At 39.3% G+C, this 22,045-nt stretch overlaps 1 protein-coding gene across 2 annotated transcripts in view; it reads left to right on the top strand.

The window, feature by feature from the left end:
• Window positions 1-22,045, top strand: part of RSPH10B (radial spoke head 10 homolog B) — a 73,420-nt gene that overhangs the window by 13,001 nt on the left and 38,374 nt on the right. For both annotated transcript variants that reach the window (XM_082261882.1, XM_082261881.1), the window contains exons 2-10: window positions 3,046-3,328; window positions 7,821-7,896; window positions 7,976-8,044; window positions 8,648-8,821; window positions 10,130-10,215; window positions 12,534-12,654; window positions 13,398-13,574; window positions 15,825-15,966; window positions 19,837-19,961. In XM_082261882.1, the coding sequence (XP_082118008.1) occupies window positions 3,081-3,328; window positions 7,821-7,896; window positions 7,976-8,044; window positions 8,648-8,821; window positions 10,130-10,215; window positions 12,534-12,654; window positions 13,398-13,574; window positions 15,825-15,966; window positions 19,837-19,961 (1,218 nt within the window). In that variant the 5' untranslated portion in view covers window positions 3,046-3,080. The remainder of the gene's footprint in view (window positions 1-3,045; window positions 3,329-7,820; window positions 7,897-7,975; window positions 8,045-8,647; window positions 8,822-10,129; window positions 10,216-12,533; window positions 12,655-13,397; window positions 13,575-15,824; window positions 15,967-19,836; window positions 19,962-22,045) is intronic.

Here is a 22,045-nt window from a genome sequence, read left to right as displayed (position 1 = left end):
AACACAGAGCCAGGGGACAGGCTGCATATGCTCAGTTTGGTGTGTGTTGCTAGCGAGTTTTTTTTTTTCTTAGGACGGTGCATGTGATCAGCACAGGACCAATCAGCACTGTCCAGACAGAGGGTCAGGGGTCCTGCATTCTCATAAGACAATCGTGGGAGAATGAAAACTCCTCCTACAAGCTTTAACCAGAGATTGAAAGATTTCACAAGACTGCTATATACTGCTAATGAGAGAAGATATTTTGCAGTTCGCATTTACTAAAAAAAAAAATTGTATTTCCTGTGTACTGTGGAAGACCAGATATAGTGAATGCAGGGTCCAGGGTTTAGTAACACTTTAAGTTTAATCTGCTTATATTTTGCCTTCCTTGGTTCTCCCCCCCCCCCCCCAATTAACATACTAATGACATTTTTAAATAAAACCTTTATGTTTTCATTTCATACTTTATTTTAGACCAATATTATATAAAAAGGAAGGGGGAGGGATAAAGGGGGGGATGGGGGGAATGGGAAAGAAAAGGGAAGGTGGGACTATAATTGAAACTCTTGCCATCAAGTCTCCATCCCTGTATACGATTCAAAAGTGAAACACATAGTGTTCGGAAATGGTTGGGACTTTAGATGAGATGTGGTCAGTGTAAGAATAGTGATGTAAATGGTAATAGTATATACATGCTGGTAAGCATAAAAATATGTATATAATTATTTAACATCACGTATTTATTAAATATATCCATGGCAGTTAATATCACAATACACATACAATACAAAAGCAATAGACAGACATACACAATATGTGTACATACAATATATTATAATAGTCTGGTAGAACCATACACAATGATTAGAACAGTCGAAATGATAAATAGAAAGATGTGCCAGCCAATGTAATTGGAAAAATCGAAAAAGGATTGGATGCATGGTGGAACTTGGTAGATGAAGATTGCCTCATAAGCTCAACGCGTTTCGTGAAATTGTTATCACTTCCACAGGAGCAGGCATGGTTTTAATATCTAAAGGAACATATATGTATGAATAATATTGCATCCAAAAAGGATAATATAATATTGGGAATATTGGATGATATGTAAAACTTACGTCGTAAGTATTGGCTGTCAGTAGGCTATGAATCACCCGGAAAATTGTCTAGGATGGGAATTTATTTTAGACCAAGTAATATAATTGCTGGATCTCTGTGCTTTTCATTGAAAAGTAGGCAGATCATGACTGGTGGGAGGGGCCAGCAGGATGCTCTACATAGCTTCTTGAAAACATGACAGAACCCGTGCTTCAATGCTCCTCTCGTGCCCTTAGTACTAATGCTAGCATTGGAATAACTGTTGGGAGAAGTTATGCATATGTCAAAATGCTTTGATGGGTGGATGTCAATTTGAAGGAGTGGGCATTCCTAGACAGGCTGCGCTTGCATGCAGACTGCCCTTACCAATGTCCACCTGTGATGTTGAACCTCCATGACTGAAAAAACTGAAATAGAGTGAATTAAAGGAAAGAGCCAAGGACAGTAAGGACCATGTCGCTGGTGACTCCTGCGAGCATCAGGGTCGCTAAGAGACATCCTATTAGTCTTTATTAAATTACTTCCTTACTGCTCAGGCCAGCTAGATTTTGCTCCCATGCTGCGCCATTGCTAGTATTCAAGGCCAGATAGAGTGCAGGTTCCACAGAATTAAGTAGAGCCTCTGTCGCTTGCAATGTGTTGCTGGAGTCACGGGTTTCAGGAGGAAAGGGCTGGAGGATGCTCCTCCACCCAGAAAATGTGGCAAACTCTAATTTGCTGAAGCTTCTAATGCACACTTGGGAAGCTCACAGAATACAGTAAAATCCAGGTAAGAAATTTTAGCACAAGAGAGAAGACTGAAGGAAAAGCTGGAGATCAGCTTTTAAGTCAAACATACAAAACTAATTTATATTGTGATATTTTATTTTTTCTCCCACAGTTGCAGTACGCAGATATTTATTTTATTTTATTTGTGTGTTCATTTACTTTAAAATGGTATTAGGAGTCCTTTCACACTGAGGCGCTTCTAAACTGCCAGTAAAACACTTTTCAGGCGCTTTTCAAGAGATTTTTGGGCGCTTCACATACATTTTAATGGAGAGGGACCCTTTTGAGGTGCTTTTTTAGCAATCCAAGATGCTGCTCGCCACTCCACCAGCGCACCGGCCCAGTATGAAAGCATTTATTGATTTTAATGGGAATAGGATTTCATGAGCTTTTCAGATGCTTTTTTAGCGCCAAAGCGCTTGCAAAGCATCTCAGTGTGAACGGGGTCTGCCCCGTTCTTTGCGTCCATAAGACACGTAGATCCACAGCTCAGCTCTGCCCCCTGTCTCATAATTGGCTTTCTGACTGTGATTGACAGCAATGGGAATCAATGGCTGCCTCTGCTGTCTCAGCCAATGAGGAGAGAGAGACCCAGAACACCTGAGGTTTCGATGCACATCGCTGGATCGAGCAGTTGGGGGCTCAAATGAATGGGGGGGGGGGCTGTGGGGGAAGCAGCACACAGAAGGGTATTTATTCCTATGCATAGAATGCACAAAGGTAGAAAAAAAACTTTAGCCTATTACTAATACCAACTAGTAGCCTTTCTTTTTGTTTTAGAATGGGGAAGGCGTGGGCCCTTTGTTGGAATCTTATTAATCTCTGTCCCCTTTGGGGAGATTTCTCCTTACTTCCTGTCCTAGAGAGCAGGGAATTCACACCTCCAAGGACACAGACAGCAATAAAAATCTGACAAAGGATGTTACACGTTGTTTTATCTAACTCAATTAAATTAAACATCTTGGCTATATTTGAGCTTTAAATTCTGATTTTTTAAAAACTTTCACTTCAAATTTTAACATGTCCTAAGATTTAACATGCTGACAACATGGTATTCATTTCCCACCGTGCAGTTTGCTATTACCAATAAATCAGGACATTTCCAGTAGCCTAAGAAATTAAGGACAGGCTATAATTTATTTTACTGTCAATACTAATTGTGATTTGTAAACATGTGTGTGTTCTGCAAGTAAATAGATTGATGTTTCTGATGGTGATTAGAAATTCAGAATATGGGGAAAATTAAGAAAAAGAATGAGAAAAAGGCAGACAAGTTAGCGGTGGATACCTCTGAAGATTCAAACTCCAAAATCTCATCTGTATCTGCTTCCCCAACTGAAGAACTTCCTCCTCCTTCCCCTAAAGTTGTTTCTGAGGACCAGCCTGTAAAGACTGAGGAGTCCCCCACCGCTGTGCCTACCATTGTCCCCTCTCCAGCACTGTATGAGGAACCAGTTCTAACTCAGGTTATTATAGAAAAGTAAGTTCATCCTCATTGTTTTATGCTAAAGGACTTTGTGAAAGCACCTTCTTCTGTGGTATTTTCTTATAGAATAATCAATTGTAAGCCATTTTTTTCTTAGTTATCTATTTTATGTTGTTCTTGTGCAGAGTTTTCACAACTGTTATCTAGGGATTTCTAGAGACCTGTGACATGTAGACATGTGCTTTTGGTTTTGTGCCGAATCGAAATTCGGACAAAATTTTAAGTATTCGGATATATACGTATTTCCAAATAGAAAACTAATTTAAACAAATCGGAAATAACGAAACAAAATTTCAGACGAAACTCGTTTTCAAATGGAATTTGAATTTCCAAATAGAATAAATAAAAATAGAAAATAAAGGAATAGAATAGAAAATAATATAATAGAATAGAAAATAATAGAATAGAATAGAAGCGAGTAAAACAGAACAGAATAGAAAATAAAAGAATAGTAAGAAATAGAATAGAAAATAAAGGGATAGAATAGAAAATAAAGGAATAGAATAAAACATAAAATAATAGACTAAAATAAAAAAGAATAGAGAAAAACAGAACAAAATACAATAGAAACTTAAAGTTAATTTAAAATAGAGTATAACTATGTTCTGAAATTCGAATTGCAAATAGAATAAATTTAAATGAATTTGAATAGAAAAGAATAGAATTAAAAAAAAAGAATAGAATAGAAAAAAAACAATAGAATAGAATCAAATGGAAAGAATATAACCTTCTTCTGAAATTCAAATTTCAAATAAAATAAATTCAGATTCGAATGGAAAAAACTTGAATTTGAGAAGCATAGAATGAAAAAGAATAGAATAGAAAATAAAAGAATGGAATAGAATATAAAAACAATAGAAAAGAAAATTTATAACCATTTCCCAAATGTGAATAGAATAAATTTGAATTAAAATAGAATATAATAGATTAGAATAGAAAAAAAGAATAGAAAATTATAAAATCTAAAGAATATAACAATATAACCATCTTCCTGAATTTGAATTTCAAATAGAATAAATATATTTGAAAAGAAAAGAATAGAATTGAATCAAAAATAAGAGAATAGAATAGAAAAAAACAATAGAATAGATAGAAAGAATATAATCATCCCAAAATTAAAATTTTGAATGCAATAAATTCGATTTCAAATTAATTTGATTCCAATTAGATTGGAATTTGGTCGAAATGAGTTCAATTCAACCAAATTCATAATATTCAAATTGATTTGATTTTGAATAAACAAAACAAATTCTAAAAACGAATTAAATGTATTTAACACATTTAACTAAACTAATTTACAGTGGGGAAAAAATTGATTTGTTCCTCTGCAGATTTTGTAAGTTTGCCCACTTACAAAGAAATGAAGGGTCTAAATTTATTATCATAGGTGTATTTTAAATGATAGAGACAGAATATCAACCAAAAATCTAGAAAAAACACATGATACAGATGGTAAGTATTGAATTGCAGTTCAATGGTTAAAGTAAGTATTTGATCCCCAAGAAAAACATGACTTCGTATTTGGAGGAGAAACCCTTGTTGGCAAGCACAGAGGTAAGACGTTGTAGGTGGTGACCAGGTTTCCACACATCTCAGGAGGGATTTTGGTTCACTCTTCTTTACGGATCTTCTCTAAATCCTTAAGGTTTCTTGGGTGTTATTTGGCAACTCGAAGTTTCAGCTCCCTCCATAAATATTTTATAGGATTAAGGTCTGGAGACTGGCTAGGTCACTCCATGATCTTAATGGCAAGTTGAGTTGATGCCAGGGAGCTCAATTTTGGCCTCATCTAACCACAGCACTTTCTCCCAATCCTTCTCTGAATCATTTAGATGTTCATTGGCATGACTGTACATGTGCTTTCTTGAGGAGTTGGAGTTGCCGTGTTTGGAGGAAGAAAAATCCTTACTATGACCCTAAGAACACCATCCCTACAGTCAAACACGGAGGTGGAAACATTATGCTTTGAGGCTGTTTCTCTGCTAAAGGTACAGGCCGACTTTGCTGCATTGAGGGGCCAATGGATGGGAATGTGTACTGTAAAATATTGGATGAGAACCTTCTTCCCTCAGCCAGAACACTAGAGATGGGTTGTGAATGGGTATTTCAGTATGACAATGACCCAAAACATCCTCCAAAGCAACAAAGTAGTGGCTCAAAAAGAAGCACATTAAGGCCATGGAGTGGCCTAGCCAGCCTCCAGACCTTAATCCTATAAAACATTTATGGAGGGAGTTGAAACTTTAAGTTGCCAAGTGACAGCCAAGAAACCTTAAGGATTTAGAGAAGATCTGTAAAGAAGAGTGGACCAAAATCCCTCCTGAGATGTGAGCAAACCTGGTCACCAACTACAAGAAATGTCTTACCTCTGTGCTTGCCAACAAGGCTTTCTCCACCAAGTACTAAGTCATGTTTTGCTAGGGGATCAAATACTTATTTTCAGAAAAAGGGGTTTGGTGTAACCGTGGATATATATAATCAATAAATATAAACATAAAAATTATGTGAATATATGAATATTGATAAATATTAAATAAATATTAAATAAATATTCATTTAAAGGAATTGCTTCCTTATAGTGAGCAGCAACAAAAAAGCAAGGTGCTGAACAGTTGTTTAAAAGAAGGAAAGTGTCGCGCTCAAACATAAAGTGCTTGTGCAGATATTAAACCTTAAAAGGTTTAATATCTGCACAAGCACTTTATGTTTGAGCGCGACACTTTCCTTCTTTTAAACAAATACTTATTTTACTCACTGTACTGCAACTCAATTTATAACATTTGTATTGTGTGTTTTTTCTGGATTTTTGGTTGATATTCTGTCTCTATCATTTAAAATACACCTATAATAAAAATTATAGACCCTTAATTTCTTTGTAAGTGGGCAAATGTAAAAAATCTGCAGGGGATCAGATAATTATTTTCCTACTGTATATAAAGAACGAATCAAAACTAAATACATTTTTTCATTCTGCACATGTCTAGTGACATAAGAGCGGAAGCAATAAAGAACCTACAACATCCTCTATACACAGTAAGTGTTAGATGAGAAATTACATAGGTCACATGTCACTTTCAGGCAAAGTACCCTTAGGCTGGCCATACACTGAATATAGCACCTGCTAGCAATAATCACAAGAGAATCCAGCAGGCTGGTTGTACACAAGCTGATCGATCAATCAACTTGGTACAGTCAGCCTGCCAATTAACAGTTTGAATCTCGGCCAGTTCCTTCTGATCCGTCCGAGATTCAAACCGTGTATGGCTGGCATTATTCTTTTTCGTCTCTTTTCTCTGACCTTAACAAACCCACCCCTTTGACAGATGTATACTTACCAAGATCCATCACCTTTGGCCTATGTTGTTTGTTTACATAGAACAGTGAAAGGCTCCCTATCCTGGCTGTGCCTGTGCAGGAGTCTCATATATGCCTATGGAGCTCATCCACCTCAGGCAGCCTCATAGAAGTCTAGGGGCTGCAAATCCTCTAAAATGTGTTTTTGATTTTGTCTGCATCCCTGTTGGAGACACTTCCTGTCACTACTTGTCCTAGCAAGAAATGAGGGAAACCTTCCCCTATAGGGACACAAATGACAATAAAACCCTACCAGAGGAGCTGACTTTTATACTTACAACGTGGCAGTAAAAATAAGCAGTAGACAGTAACAGCAAGAATGCCGACTAGCTTAATGTCCATTGATGACGCTCGGGACGGTGGGCGAAATGCGTTGAAGTAATTTCCGGTTTAACCAATTGCGTCACTTCCTGTCTCCTCGTGCAACACACGCTAGTCGCCGTTCCAGGAATTTCATGCTGTTACTGTCTACTGCTTATTTTTGCTGCCACGTTGTGAGTATAATTGTGATATATATTATTAAACAATCCTTTTACAATATCACACTGTGATCCTTTCATTTCGTCGGGGCTGAGCTTGCCAAAGAAACAATTTTTGGGCATTTGAACCATACATTACTTCTGGATGGCACCCAGGACTCCACACTCACAATTGGCCCAGAGGGGTCTTCCTTTCTGGGGAGCGGGGGTGCAAGAGGGGGGAGTGGCTCCCTGACAGGGATGAGCACCTTTCAGCATTAAGACAATTAAGGCACCTGAGCACCTTTTTTGAGGACTTTTGCACAGCTTCTTCAAACATCCCATGAACTTTATTATTGCATGCAACTATTTATTGAATTGAACTTGATTATTACATGCATTTATATATTGAATTGAACTTTATATTGTATGTATTTATTTATGAAATTAATTTTGTATTTATATTTTTGCTTAGTTTGCACATTTATTTACTGACCTAATATAGGATTTTTTTGCACTTTAAATGTTGATACACATTTTCATCTATCAATTGTTTTAGCACGTTTTACAACGTATTTATCCATTTATTTGATTTTATCTAGCAAGCACTGTTTTATATATTTTGTTTTGCCAAAGTACACTACAGTTTCCATTTTTTCGTTCTTTTTTCACAGGTATGAAGGGGAGTTGGTGCGTGGACTGTATGAAGGAGAAGGAGTTGCTTATTACAAAGATGGAAATGTTTACAGAGTAAGTTTTTGTAGATGCAATTTGCTTTCATCCCGTGTATTTAACTGAAAAAGTACATAATACATGTCTTCATTTGCAGGGTTCATTCTCTGAGGGGCTTATGCATGGCAAAGGAACATATACATGGGCAGACGGGGTAATATATGAGGTAAGGGAAAACTATCATTTTAATCTGTTCTTTCTCCCACACTGATCCTGCCCTTCTGGCCTTCAGATAAAAACATGATATTGTATCTCTAAGTAAAAATTTGCTTCTAAAAACACTTTCTTACCGACTGTTATTCTGATTCTATTCTAAGTAACTCATCTGGAACAAGTACACAGATAAGAAAATGTGTAAAAAAATTCAGAAGTGCTTAGCTACATACTTATTCTGAATTAGCGACTTAACGTTTTCAAGCAAGAGTATTAGTATGACAGCCACGCTAATGGCAATTTCAGTTGTTGAGTTTAAAAATGGCAGCCTCCATATTTCTCTCATGACAGGTTTCCTTTAACTCAAGGCTGCAATCAACAGCTAAAAACACATTTAAAATACATATATGTTAGCTTTGTTACCTGCTTAAATATATGAAGCTCTGAGCAACTAATTTTGTGATTCACATACTCCCTTAACACTATATAACCACGAGCGTAATGTCATTATTCAAAATTTCCCACTTCAGCCTCATCAATGCATAATGGCTACTTCACAAAATGTACAAACTATTATTATTTTACATTAATTGTCATTAATTTTTTTTTGCTCCAGGGTCAGTTTTGTAAGAATAAACTAATGGGACATGGCATATATAAGTGGCCTAATGGCAGTCGTTATGAAGGACAGGTGAATGAAGGCATCAGACATGGGACCGGCATTTACATATCTAGTGATCAGCAGATCTCATATGTTGGTGAATGGTACAAGGGCAAACGCCATGGCAAGGTAAGCTGTAGATATCAATAAACACAGTGGGCTTTAAGCTGAAAAGTGTCCGAAAGAACAGCAGTTCCTGTTGTACAGTTAAAGTTCACCTTAAAACTAAAATCTCTAAATCTACTTGCAGCCACAATCTAAGACTAACCTATCTATTCCTGTAAAGCAAAAATCACTATACATACCTTTTCTGAAGCCAGTCCAGGCTCCATCGGTGAAATCTGTGTGCAGGAGATACCCAACAATGGCTGGCAAATGCCTGGGAAGTGACATCACCCATTGAGTTACCATGGGGCTTCCGTTGTCGGCTGCCTCTTGTCCACCCGCCTACACAGAGAAGTTACCGCTGACAGCTCTGCGTGGGACCGGACTGGAGCGGCTTCAGAAAGCATATGTATTACGATTTTTTATGTACAGGGCTAGATTGGTTAGCCTTAGATTGTGGCTGCAAGTAGATTTAGAGATTTTAGTTTTAGGCTGAACTTCTACTTTTACATTTCTTTTTTTTTTTGTTTCCAGTGAAGCATGGTAGGATATAAAAGAGCATTTGATTTATTAATGACTGTTAGTCAAGGAGTGTTAGTATTTCTCACACCTTTCAGATTGTGTGGTACATATAGCATTTCAGAGGCTGCATTTGACCTACTGTGTGTTCTTTGGGCACAGCATGTCTTACTAAAGTATATGTGAACCCCTACCTTTTAACAACCCATTCAGTTTTAAAAATAAATACAAGGCAAGACGTGTGTTTGTGTAAACCTTTTTTTCCTTTTATGTGACCACATGACCTCTGTTCTCCTCTGCATAAGGGGCTTACAGAGGTGGGAGTTTAGACTGCAGCACAAGTCCTGGCCATTGAAGGACAGGCAGGCTGTGTTCCCAGCACAGCCAGAAAACATATCACGCTGGGAAGGATGTGCTACATGCCTAGCTTGGTCAGTTTGAAATATGAAAGCAGGAAGACTGGCAGGATCACCAGTTATTTCACACAAATTAGGCAATACAAGGAGAACAGAATACTTTTTAACACAAGTACATAGCACAGCATACACTTACCAGAAATATGAAATGTTGGGGTGACAAACACTTTAGGCTGAGTTTGAACAGCAGACAAAGCAGGACAAATTCAGCCTTTTCTTGTCAAATGCTGCAATTCCCATTCCAATGCATACATTTGCATAAACAGTGTTTGAAGACAATACCTGTCAACATAAGCCACACACGTACCAATGTTTTCAGGCTGCTTTAAGTCATGATTAGCAGGTAAAATGGTAGGCAACATGAATATTCTTGATGATCATATGCCTTTTATTGCAGGGTGTGATGTATTATGATTCAGAGGAAACATCATGGTACGAAGGGGATTGGGTGCACAATAACAAAGAAGGCTGGGGAGTACAGTGGTACGTATGTTCATCAACTGGTTTTTATATAAAGATGAACACATATGGTAATATCATTCTTACTCTTACTTCTAAACTAGAAGCTCTTCTTATATATTAGTAATGACCAAAGGAACAAAATCTCAGATACAATAGGCCTTATTTTTTTTTGGGCTTTTTTGGAGTGATAGGATAAGAGGTATAGAAGCATCACGGGGTAGAGCTGGAGAGTAGAGCTGCTACTTCTACAAGAGAGACTTTTATTTTAGAATAAACGTGTGTAAAGGATTTGGCACTTCCAGTGCTCTTAAAAATCAAAACTGTTTTAAAACTCCTGGTTTTTGTCCATAATAAATGATGGCAAAAAATTAGTCCAAAGCAATGACAAAAACAGGCAAACAAACTTTTAAAGTCCAATGTGACAAATCCCAACACTAAACAATGTGCTTCTATACACGGACCTTTTATTTACTTCTACAAGACCTTTTATTGGTTGAATTAGATGGACTTGTGTCTTTTTTCAACCTGACTAACTATGTAACTATTTCAAACAGTGGATCAGTGCGCAGCTAGGCCAAGTTTGACCAGACTGGGTGTTGATAATTTTGTCTACCAGCCCCAAAAATCATTGTTGGAGTGAACAGTTGTATCACATTGTTGAATTTTTTTTTTTTTGCAAAGGCTGTGATTTTCCTACCAAAAGGATATCACTTTATTGTGTATGCATACTCTTCTGCATAAATGTGATGATTTGGCGCTATGATTTTTTATTTTTATGCAACGATAATTGGTATAAATGTAACCTCACATACTGTCTATATTATTACATAATTATTACATAATTATACATAATGTCTATATATAATTTGTTGAGCATTGGTGTAAAAAAAAAAAAAAAAGAACTCCAGGAGAAAAAAAAAAAAACATTTCTTTACACATGAAAGTTGAAGGCTACAAGAAGATCAGCAAAGCTTTACTTATCAGTCAGAATACTGTAGCAAAAGTGATACAAAAATATAACAAAGATGGAACTGCAACCATCTTACATACCGTAGACGCCCACGCTGTCCATTGAAGTTGACACCTCGATAGGAGCGTCTTCTGATGAGAAGCGTTGAATAAAATCGCCATGCAAGTTCACTGCAGTTAGCTAAAGAAGTAGAAAGCCAAACTGGGGTGATTGTTTTCCATGACAGAATATGAGATACACTGCAGAGGAATAGCTTGCATGGGTGGAAGGAAGCCTCTCCTAAAGCCCATGCACAAAAAAGCCCACCTAGAATTTGCCAGGGCCCATGCTAAAAAAAAGAAGATGACTACTGGGATTCTGTATTATGGAGTGATGAGACCAAGATAAATGTTTTTGGAACTGATGGCTTCAAAACTGTATGGCGTTGCAAAGGTGAGGAGTACAAAGAAAAATGCATTGTGCCTACAATGACACATGGTGGTGGCAGTGTCCTTCTGCAGAGCGTCATGAGTGCTGTTGGTGTCGGGGAGCTGCATTTCATTGATGGTATCATGAATTCACAGATGTACTGTTCTATATTAAAAGAGAAGATGCTACCATCACTCCATGCCCTTGGTCCTCATGCAGTCTTCCAACATGAAAAAGATCCAAAACACACATCTAGGGCCACTGTTGCATTTCTGAAGAAGAGCAGGGTAAAGTGGTCAAGTATGTCTCCTGATCTGAACCCAATCAAACACCTTTGGGGAATACTGAAGAGACGTGCATCACTCTTCATCCAGCATCCAGTCACTAAAAGAGGTTGTTCTGGAAGAATGGAAAAAGATAGACGTTGCAGTATGTCACCAACTTGTCCATTCCATGCCTAGAAGACTTGGTGCTGTCCTTACAAATCATGGAGGTCATACAAAATACTAGATGTAGTAGTTTTTGTTGTGGGGTGTATTCATTTTGCATCAAATAATTTGAGTAAATCTGAAGATTTTGTAATCTAAGTTATATTATTAACCTTACTTTCATGTAATGAGCTAAGCAAATGTTCTATAAAACTTAGTTTTGTCCAAATCTTGGAAATTGTTCTTGTGTTCATTGAGATATTGATTAAAATCTTACTTTTCAAAAGGGGTGTACTCATTTATGCTGAGCACTCTATAATGAAAGCTATACTAGCGGTGTTCAGTGAAGCAGTAATTTGTAAACAAAATAGAGAGATCCAAGAAGTGGCATATACCTCTTTGTGGTTAATTCGCTGTATGCCAGCATATTTTAAATGTCTATTTTTTTCCTGGAGTTCTTCTTTAAATACTGTGTATCTGTCATCCTAAAATTATGTATCAGTACACTGTGAAAATGTGATCAAATTTGACAGTTTTAAGTCCGGAAACCTCTATGAAGGCCAGTGGAAGAATAACAAGTTACATGGAGTGGGGAGGATGAGGTGGATTATCTCCAATGAAGAATACATAGGCCAATGGGAGAATGGCATACAGGTACTAACATATTTATAGCTGAGAAATATTCACTGTTCCATCCCTCCTAACATTTACTATTAGTATTATTTCAGCGTTTATTATTCAGGGAAAGAAACACCAGTACTACTGGCCACAGCCACAGTTACTACAAGTAACCCATAGTATGATGAAAATTATTGTTTTCAAACAACAAAAAAAACACATTCCAAAACCACTAATTTGCAATTTTGTTTTGTAGATACAGCTAAAATGGCATACCAGAACAAATGAATTGTTTTCTGTGACTTTGGGATCTACGCTGTTTAAATCTAAATAGTTTTGTCCCATTTATTCTCTTCATCTGTTGGCATGACGTGTCCTATTTTACAAATAAAGGGAACTGCCTCTGTGAATTCGATTTTTTATGTTTAAGGGGCTGCAATCCCGATCTTAACTTAACTGCTTGCTGAGTCACTGACCTGGGACAAGCATGTAGCCAATAAAGTCTCAAAAGTATAAATACTCATTTGCCTGCTTTTTCCAGGTCAGTGACGTACTAAGAAGAGAAGCCACACTTGGCATGTTCCTTTAAATACCAAGTCAGCCCTAACAACTTCTATATTTTTATTAAAGTTCACTTAAAGGTAGCTTTTGCCTATTTATGGATAATGTATCCATACACGGGTCAATATTTGGCACATTTAGGCATATTCTTTAGGATAAAATAAAATAAATGATGGCTGTAACAGTTGCCTTTCTAAAGTTTTTACCTTTTAATACAGAATGGTCATGGGACCCATACCTGGTTCTTAAAGAGAGTGCCTGGATCACAGTACTCCTTGAGAAATGAATATGTCGGGAACTTTGTCAATGGTCAACGTCATGGACATGGCCAATATTTCTATGCCAATGGCGCAATGTATGATGGGGAATGGCAAAACAATAAAAAGCATGGCATGGTAAGTATGCCATCAGTTGTCCTAGAAATTAAACACATGCATAAAAGTGTTTGAAGGTATAACAGTTATTTTTGCCCATAGCATCGATCAGATTGTCCCTTTTGCTATTCCACTGCATTCTGGAAGAAAATAAGTGAGAATCTGGTTATCATGGACAGTAATATGTATTCCTCCTTCATACAGAATTATGCATTATGCATTATGCCCTCTAGTTCCTCCTGTTTTGAATTGTATTGTAACTGTATTGTCTTCCCTCACACATTGTAAAGCGCTGCGCAAACTGTTGGCGCTATATAAATCCTGTATAATAATAATAATAAGGCATGCAACCCATTTTGTATATTTATATTGCACATTCTATATGTTAACGTTTTAGAGCTTAATACAGTACACCTGACCAAATACAAGTGAGACAGGAATAAAAGCAACAATAAGGTCCATGCAATTCAACCCATAACAAGTTGCCTTTTTTGAGTGGGCTGAGGGGGCTGGGGCATAGCTAAATCTCCTGCTTATTTTTTTTTTTTTCGAGGAAGCCAGCAAGATGATATCTGATTGTCATATCTGCAGCCATCACTCTCAGCTTTCTGTTGTATGCTACACCAGCATGGAACAGGTGACAATAAATGTGTCATCAATCATCACGCATAACTCTTTATTTATATTAATCTATAACAGCCTTTTTCAACCAGGGCGTCCAGGCACCTAGGGATGCCTTGAGGTTCCTTCAGAGGTGCCTTGGCAAAATGCCTAAAAATTGCCCTAAAACTGTAGGTGGGTGGATGAAACCTGCCTTTTAGTTACACAAAGCCACAGGTTTTCATTGAACACCATTACAACCTTCTAGTAGCTGCCACCCTCCTAACGACCAATGACATCATCAGTTGATAAGGAGGATATCAGTTGCCTGCATATCATCCTTGTTTGACCGTCCCTTGCCTCTCTCTATTAGCTTTGGGGTCTCATTAGCTAAGCGATGGAGAAACACTGAGGGAGAAGAAAAACATTGGGATACTAGTAATTGCAAAGTTTGCAACATTGTATTTGCTTTGGAAGAATAAATCACCTTTACTGTGGGGGTCCTATGTGTAATGATGTTGCTGCATTATGTAAAACTATTAGAATATTTTTTTCATTTTAGAATGGGGCGCCTCAAGACTGTCCATAATTTTGGAGAGTGCCTCGAGATTGTCCAAAAATGTAAAGGGTGCCTTAACTGAAAAAAGGTTGAAAAAGCACTGCGCTAGAATAGTGGCTCTTACCAAAGTCCCATTCTGCATAGGAGTATGGGAACCAAATGATGGGGATATGGACTGGATCTCTGAATAATTAAAAAAAAAAAAACAATTAGAACATGATTGTTAGCATTACTGAACTTGAAATTAAAGTGGAGTAATTGACTTGATATCAGATGGCAATTGTGTCAGCAATTGAACCTCGATTCCTTTACTAAATATGATAAAACCCATATGATTTTCTTACAGCTGTTCTGTTCCTAGCAATCAGTATGTAAAATAAAACTGAGCTAACCAAGCTATTGACATCTTTTCAAGTCATACTGGTACCTATTAGGAGATGTTATGATAATGATTTTGAAAGTGTGGTGAACTTGGTATGGACTCATTTTGGGCAGTCTTTAGGGGGTCTGTAATCATAAAACGTTTAAGAACCCCTGCTGTGAAAGAAGACAAAAAGATTTGTCTTAGATAAAAAGGAAATGCAAAGATTTTGCTGTAAGCAGCTGTCAACTGTCAACATTTACCTAGGCATCCCTTTGCAAAATAGATTCAAAAGTTGAAACTGACACTTCTTTATAATAGACAGGACAGGTTAAGTGACATTGGATAAGCACATTTGCCACTTGACTTTTTGAAAGTAGGAAAAGGTAATTGGGTAATTCCTGGTGCTAGCATTTACTGTAACTGAAAAGTAGGGGGGTTGAATTGTAGTTTAGAACATTTTCAGGCTAGTCAACAGATAATAAAAGTCCTAAAAATTAGTCCTAAAATTATAGCTTTTGACATAACAAGGTTTCCACATTGTATTGTGTTTTTTTTTTAATAGTAAGAAATGTTCAAATGTACAGTATCTGTTTGTACTTCGTGTTTCTTTGAAAAGTTTTTCTCTACTCTCTGAAAGAAAAAATCTTTTCATGTATGTTGGTTGTAAATGTTTACTTTGTGTATTTGCTCTCAATATACGCTGACTTGCAACACAGCATTACTTATAATTTTGCCTTGTGATTTTTAGGGCAAGTTTGTTTTTAAGAATGGGAGGATCTATGTTGGTGAATTTACAAATGATCAAATATCTGAATATCCCAATTTCAAATATGATAGAGTGAACACTCCTGATCTGAGTGGAATCCGTACCCAGAGTCCAGGTGGAGCAGGTGAGCAGTATAAGAAAAAGATCATACAGCTATGGGACTTAGTGTACAGTAGTGCTGTACCCCCTTGGGAGCCACTGGTAATTTGGGTCTCTTTCCCTCACTCAGAGAATACAGTGGCAAAAATAATTATTTGATCCCCTGCATATTTTGTACGTTCACCCACTTACAAAGAAATGAAGGGTCTATATTTGTTATCATAGGTGTATTTTAAATGATAGAGGCAGAATATCAACCAAAAACCCAGAAAAAAACACATGATACAAATGTAATAAATTGAGTTGCAGTTCTTTGAGTAAAATAAGTCTTTGATTACCTACCAACCAATAATAATTCTGGCTCCCACAGACTGGCTACAGTATGTGTTCATGTGGTACACAGATTAGTCCTGTCAATTTAAAAACTCGGTATGTGTATAAAAGACACCTGTCCACAGAATCTTTTTCTTCCATTCAAACCTCACCATCATGGGCAAGACCAAAGAGCTGGAAAGGATGTCAGGGAGAAGATTGTAGAGCTGCACAAGGCTGGAATGGGCTACAAGACCATCAGCAAGAAGCTTGGTGAGGAGACAACTGTTGGAGCGATTATTCGTAAATGAAAGAAATACAAAATACCCATCAAACGCCTTTGGTCTGGAGCTCCATGCAAGAATTTACTTCATGGGGTAAGGATGATCATGAGAAAAGTCAGGAATCAGCCCAGAACTACATGGGAGGAGCTTGTGAATGATCTCAAGGCAGTTGGGACCACAGTCACCAAACAAACCATTGATAACACAATACGCCGCCATGGATTAAAATCCTGCAGTGCCAGCAAAGTCCCCCTCCCCAAGAAGGCACATGTACAGGCCTGTCTGAAGTTTGCAAATGAACATCTAAATCATTCAGAGAAGGATTGGGAGAAAGTGCTGTTGTCAGATGAGACCAAAATTGAGCTCTTTGGTATAAACTCGACTCATTGTGTTTGGAGGAAGAAAAGTGCTGACTATGACCCTAAAAACACCATCCCTACAGTCAAGCACAGAGATTGAAACATGATGCTTTGGGGCTGTTTCTCTGCTAAAGGTACAGGCTGACTTTGCCGCATTGAAGGGCCAATGGACGGGGCCATGTATTGCAAAATCTTGGATGAGAACCTTCTTCCCTCAGCCAGTACACTGAAGATGGGTCATGGATAGGATTTCTAGCATGACAGTGACTTAAAACATACTGCCACGGCAACAAAGGAGTGGCTCAAAAGAAGCACATTAAAGTTTTCGAGTACCACTCCTCAAGAAGGCACATGTACAGTCATGCCAATAAACATCTAAATGATTCAGAGAAGGAGTGGGAGAAAGTGCTGTGGTTAGATAAGGCCAAAATTGAGCTCTCTGGCATTAACTCGACTTGCCATTAAGATCATTGAGTGGCCTAGCCAGTCTCCAGACATTAATCCTATAGAGAATTTATGGAGGGAGCTGAAACTTCTAGTTGCCAAGTGAACAAGAAACCTTAAGGATTTGTAGATCTGTAAAAGATCTGTAAAGAGTTCACCAAAATCCCTCCTGAGATGTGTGCAAACCTGGTAATCAACTACAATAAACGTCTTACCTCTGTGCTTGCCAACAAGGGTTTCTCTACCAAGTTCTAAGTCATTTTTTGCTTGGGGATCAAATACTTATTTTACTCACTGAACTGCAACTCAGTTATTAGCCTTTGTATTGTGTTTTTGACTGGATTTTTGGTTGCTATTCTGTCTGATTTAAAATACACCTATGATAAAAAATTATAGATTGTTCATTTGTTTGTAAGCGGGCCAACTTACAAAATCTTGAGGAGATCGAATAATTATTTTCCCCACTGTATACAGCCAGGCACACAGCATTTTCTGCATTTTTTTTCTCTGGCTCAAAGGTCTGTCTAGGGGTTTCTTTTTAGGGTTTTTATGAAAACAGTAACTTGGATAGGGATGGCTTCATGTGATACTCCCAGACTATAGAACAACTTGAGTACTGCTTGGCTTCTGGCTGCTATGTACAAAAATACAGGCTATATTGCACAACCTTTGGCTGCACTGTACTCTTTTGGCTGTCTTGTGCAACTCCTGGCTGTACCGGGAAAACTTCTAAGCCAGTGATGGCGAACCTATGGCACGGGTGCCACAGCTGGCACGCAGAGCCCTCTCTGTGGGCACCTGAGAGCCGCCGCCACTGCCCGCACTGTGACACTGGGAGAAGTGAGCGCGGTCTGTCAGTGTATCTCCCCCGCTCGCCCCCTTCTTCTGTCAAGCAGCACGGGATAGGGACAGAGTGGCACTTGCAGAGATCGCTGCCCACTTTTGATTCCACCTTCCTCCCCATTGCCTGAAGCCAGGGACCAATGAGGAGCCAGGAACAGTGCACCATGAGACATGTAGTCACTGAAGACTATGCCTCAATTTTATTCAATTAAAGAAAAACTACAGCCCCAGCATGCCATGAGAAAATAAGAGGAGGAGCAGCCTGGAGCCCAGGAAAATAAAGGGCTGAGAGAGAAGGGTGAGAGGAGTGTGGAGACAAGAGTGAGAGGAGGCTGAGGTGGATCAGGAGGGAGAGAGAGCCCAAGCCACAACAGCCCCTGGAGTGTAACCAGCCAGAGAGGAGCAAGAAGACGGTGCTGAGAGGACACCATCAATAGTGAGGAGGGTGATTGAAGTCTCCAACAAAAGGAGAAGCTGCTTCCAGGCATACCAACACTGGACGCTGTAGCCGGGTGAGTGCTGAATTTACTACAATCCATCTTGGAGTGTGTGATCATCACCTGGGTGGCTGGGTGTCTGCAGTTAAATTGCAGTTTTGGCACTTTGAAAAAAATAAGTTGGTTTTGTGATGACGTTTGGGCACTCTGGCTCAAAAAGGTTCGCCATCACTGTTCTAAGCAATGTAGCACACTCCTGGCTGTTTTTGTACAACTCTTGGCTGGACTGCACTTGTTTGGGTGGTCAGACCAACCCACAGTCACTTCTCCTCTGTATAGCAGTATCAGTTACTCATTCAGTCCCAGAATGGTTGGGCTTTCTCCCACCAACTCCCCTCTGACTCTGCTCAGTCTCTGGACACAGCTCTCTTTGGTAGGCCCCCCAGCTAAGCCTAGTTGGGATCTCAATATCTTCAAAGATTCCTCTGACTTCCTCTTTGTCTCTTTCTGCACCAGGGGCAGAGCGCCTGCACACAGAAATCTCCTCCTGAAGAACTGGACCCAGGAACTCTGCTCCCTGGCTGCCAGGTCCCAGAATATATAAGGGCTCCCACTCCACCTTCTGGGCATACCTCCCCAAGGATTGGCCGGAGTTCCATAAATATTCAGGCAGCCTGTCCTGCTGTCCCTCCCGCTGTATTTCTAGAAGTCTCTAGAAGGCAGGGGGAGTAGCAGAACAACAGCCTGTGAGACACTGAACAGCCCTGAGTAATCAACCCCTGCTCCATTGTTACAGAGGAGCTAACTACATTTACCTAGCAGCCTTCACTGAACTAGGAGGGTGCTACAAGAGAAAGCAAGAATTGTTATTCTTGTCCAAAAAACAACATCGTCACTTTGGCAGCAGGTGGATCTTGATGCTTTACACAACACTCTCAGACACCCACCTTGAGCTCTTTATCTTTATTTAATAAAATAAAAAGTGATGCCACACAAGGCAGTCTAGACCAACAGCCCTAATATGCTGCCAATAACAATTTCTCATGACCTACAGGTGTCTATGCACCTTAGAAAGGGTGGGCATTAGACATAATAGATAACCTTTATAAGAAATGCTTTACAGTTTCTCATAATTTAAATATTTAGACATGGATGTTTAAAGGTGGTATCTAGGTGAATTGGTTTTTTAATTGTGTTATTTATAATCATTTTGCAGGTTTATTAAACTCCTCCACAACTAATTCAGGGATACCAAGTTTAGCAGGGTCCTACATCGAGCTTGACATAACATCGTTATTGAATACATTTCCAGAGAATGAGCGATCAGAAGAGTTGAAGCAGGTAGACTATTGTTTATGAAACATTCATAATATGTTCTTATATAATAATGGAGGCTTGGTGGTGTTGCTTTTGGGTTGTAAGTTACCCCATCAATGCACAAGTAAAAAAAAAAACAGTTGTATAGTATAATCCAAAAGTTCCTAACTAGTCGCTCAGAATCCAATTGGGGGGTTTCAGCTCCTTTTGTTTTTACATGTTGGCAGCCTATGTGTAGTTTTTTTTTTTTTTTATAAGGTAAGAACCTGTATTTCCTGAACACCAGCTGCAATACACAGTTTTTAAAGCCAAGGCTCTCTATCTGATTAATTCTTTAAAATGTTACATTTCTGTAGATGCTTTCTTATAAACTAAAGCAGCCTATAGATTATATAGATTATGTAGTTTTCTTTCCTTCCACCACAAGAAAAAAATGAGATGAAACAACACCAGTACAACCAGGCAAATAAAAAGCTCTAAAAAAGAAAACCAAAACAGATTAGTTCAGCTGGCTCCATGTACACGGGACGTTAGAAAAAACGTCCTGCAAAGCTATTTCTGATGCCGGGAAAAAGCAGCTGTTAAACGTGCTTTCAGTAGCTTTTTCCATTTGCGTTATTGCACGTTTGGCCACGTTGCTTTTAGCAGCGTTTTTCTGCCTCCATTCAAAATCAATGGTTCCCTATGGGAGCCTTTTGATTTGAATGGAAGTCGCACCGCAAGTCGGATCTGACTTGCGGCGCGACCTGCAATGTGAGAATCTTGAGGGGGAACTCCACGCCAAAAATGGGAAAAAAAACTGCATGGGGGGTCCCCCCCAGGTTCCAAACCAGGCCCTTCGGGTCCGATATGGAATTTGAGGGTAGCCCCACGCCGAAAAAACGGCGTGGGGTCCCCCCCAAAATCCATACCAGACCCTTATCCGAGCATGCAGCCCGGCAGGCCAGGAAAGGGGAGGGGACGAGCGAGCGGCCCCAACCCCCCCGGACCACAGCAGGCCACATGCCCTCAACATGGGGGGGTGTTGGTGCTTTGGGGCAGGGGGGGCTCTGCACCCCCCACCTCAAAGCACCTTGCCCCCATGTTGATGAGGACAAGGGCCTCATCCCCACAACCCTGGCCGGTGGTTGTGGGGGTCTGCGGGCAGGGGGCTCATCGGAATCTGGAAGCCCCCTTTAACAAGGGGGCCCCCCAGATCCCGGACCCCCTCCCTATGTGAATGGGTATGGGGTACACTGTACCCCTACTCATTCACCACATAAAAGGCAGTGTATGGAAATAACGACAGGAGAAATTTTGGAAAGTTTATTAAAAATCTTCATCCGGTTCTTCTTGTCTTCTCCTCTCCGGTCTTCTGCTCTTTTGCTGTCCGCTCTTCTTGTCTTCTCCTCTCCGGGGTCTTCTGCTCTTTTGCTGTCCGCTCTTCTTGTGTTCTCCTCTCCGGGGTCTTCTGCTCTTTTGCTGTCCGCTCTTCTGCTGTCCTCTCTTCTTTTCTTCTCCCCCCCCCCGGTCTTCTACTCTTTTGCTGTCGGCTCTTCTTCTTCCTCCGGTCCTCCTCCGACAACGTCTCTGGTGATTATGACGGTCTCCGGTCCTCTGCAGCTGATTATATAGCCATTAGGGGCGTGGCCCCGATGACGTCATCGGGAGGCCCCGTCCCCTCATGTCACAGATGACGTCATATGCGTTCTAAAAAAAGTCCCTGAACGCAACTGCCTGCAAATGACTGTAAACGACCATGTGTACATGGCCATTTCCAGCGTCCCGTGTACATGGAGCCTTAAAGGTTAACTCCACTTTTGTGGGGGAAAAAATAGCAAATAAAGAAAAAATAATATAGAGTATACAATTGCCACACAAATCATATTGTAATTGAATGTTACAAAAAATTCCCTTTCCTTGTCTATCTGCAGCTTTGTAATTTTCTGAAAACGCAATGCAGTATGGCTACCTGGAGGTGTTCTGTACACAGAATGTGTACAGAACACCCCCAGAAACATAATTTCCTGCTTGTGTGATTGGCTCATCAATTTTCCAAGAAGTCTGCCCTAAGATACAAGTTAGGGCATCCCCTGCAACAAAAATTTAATTTTTGGTGAGCTACTTCT

The sequence above is a fragment of the Pelophylax lessonae genome (assembly GCF_965119305.1).
Source record: "Pelophylax lessonae genome assembly, chromosome: 6".
NCBI classification, from domain to species: domain Eukaryota; kingdom Metazoa; phylum Chordata; class Amphibia; order Anura; family Ranidae; genus Pelophylax; species Pelophylax lessonae.
This window is presented reverse-complemented; position numbering and strand designations above follow the sequence as displayed.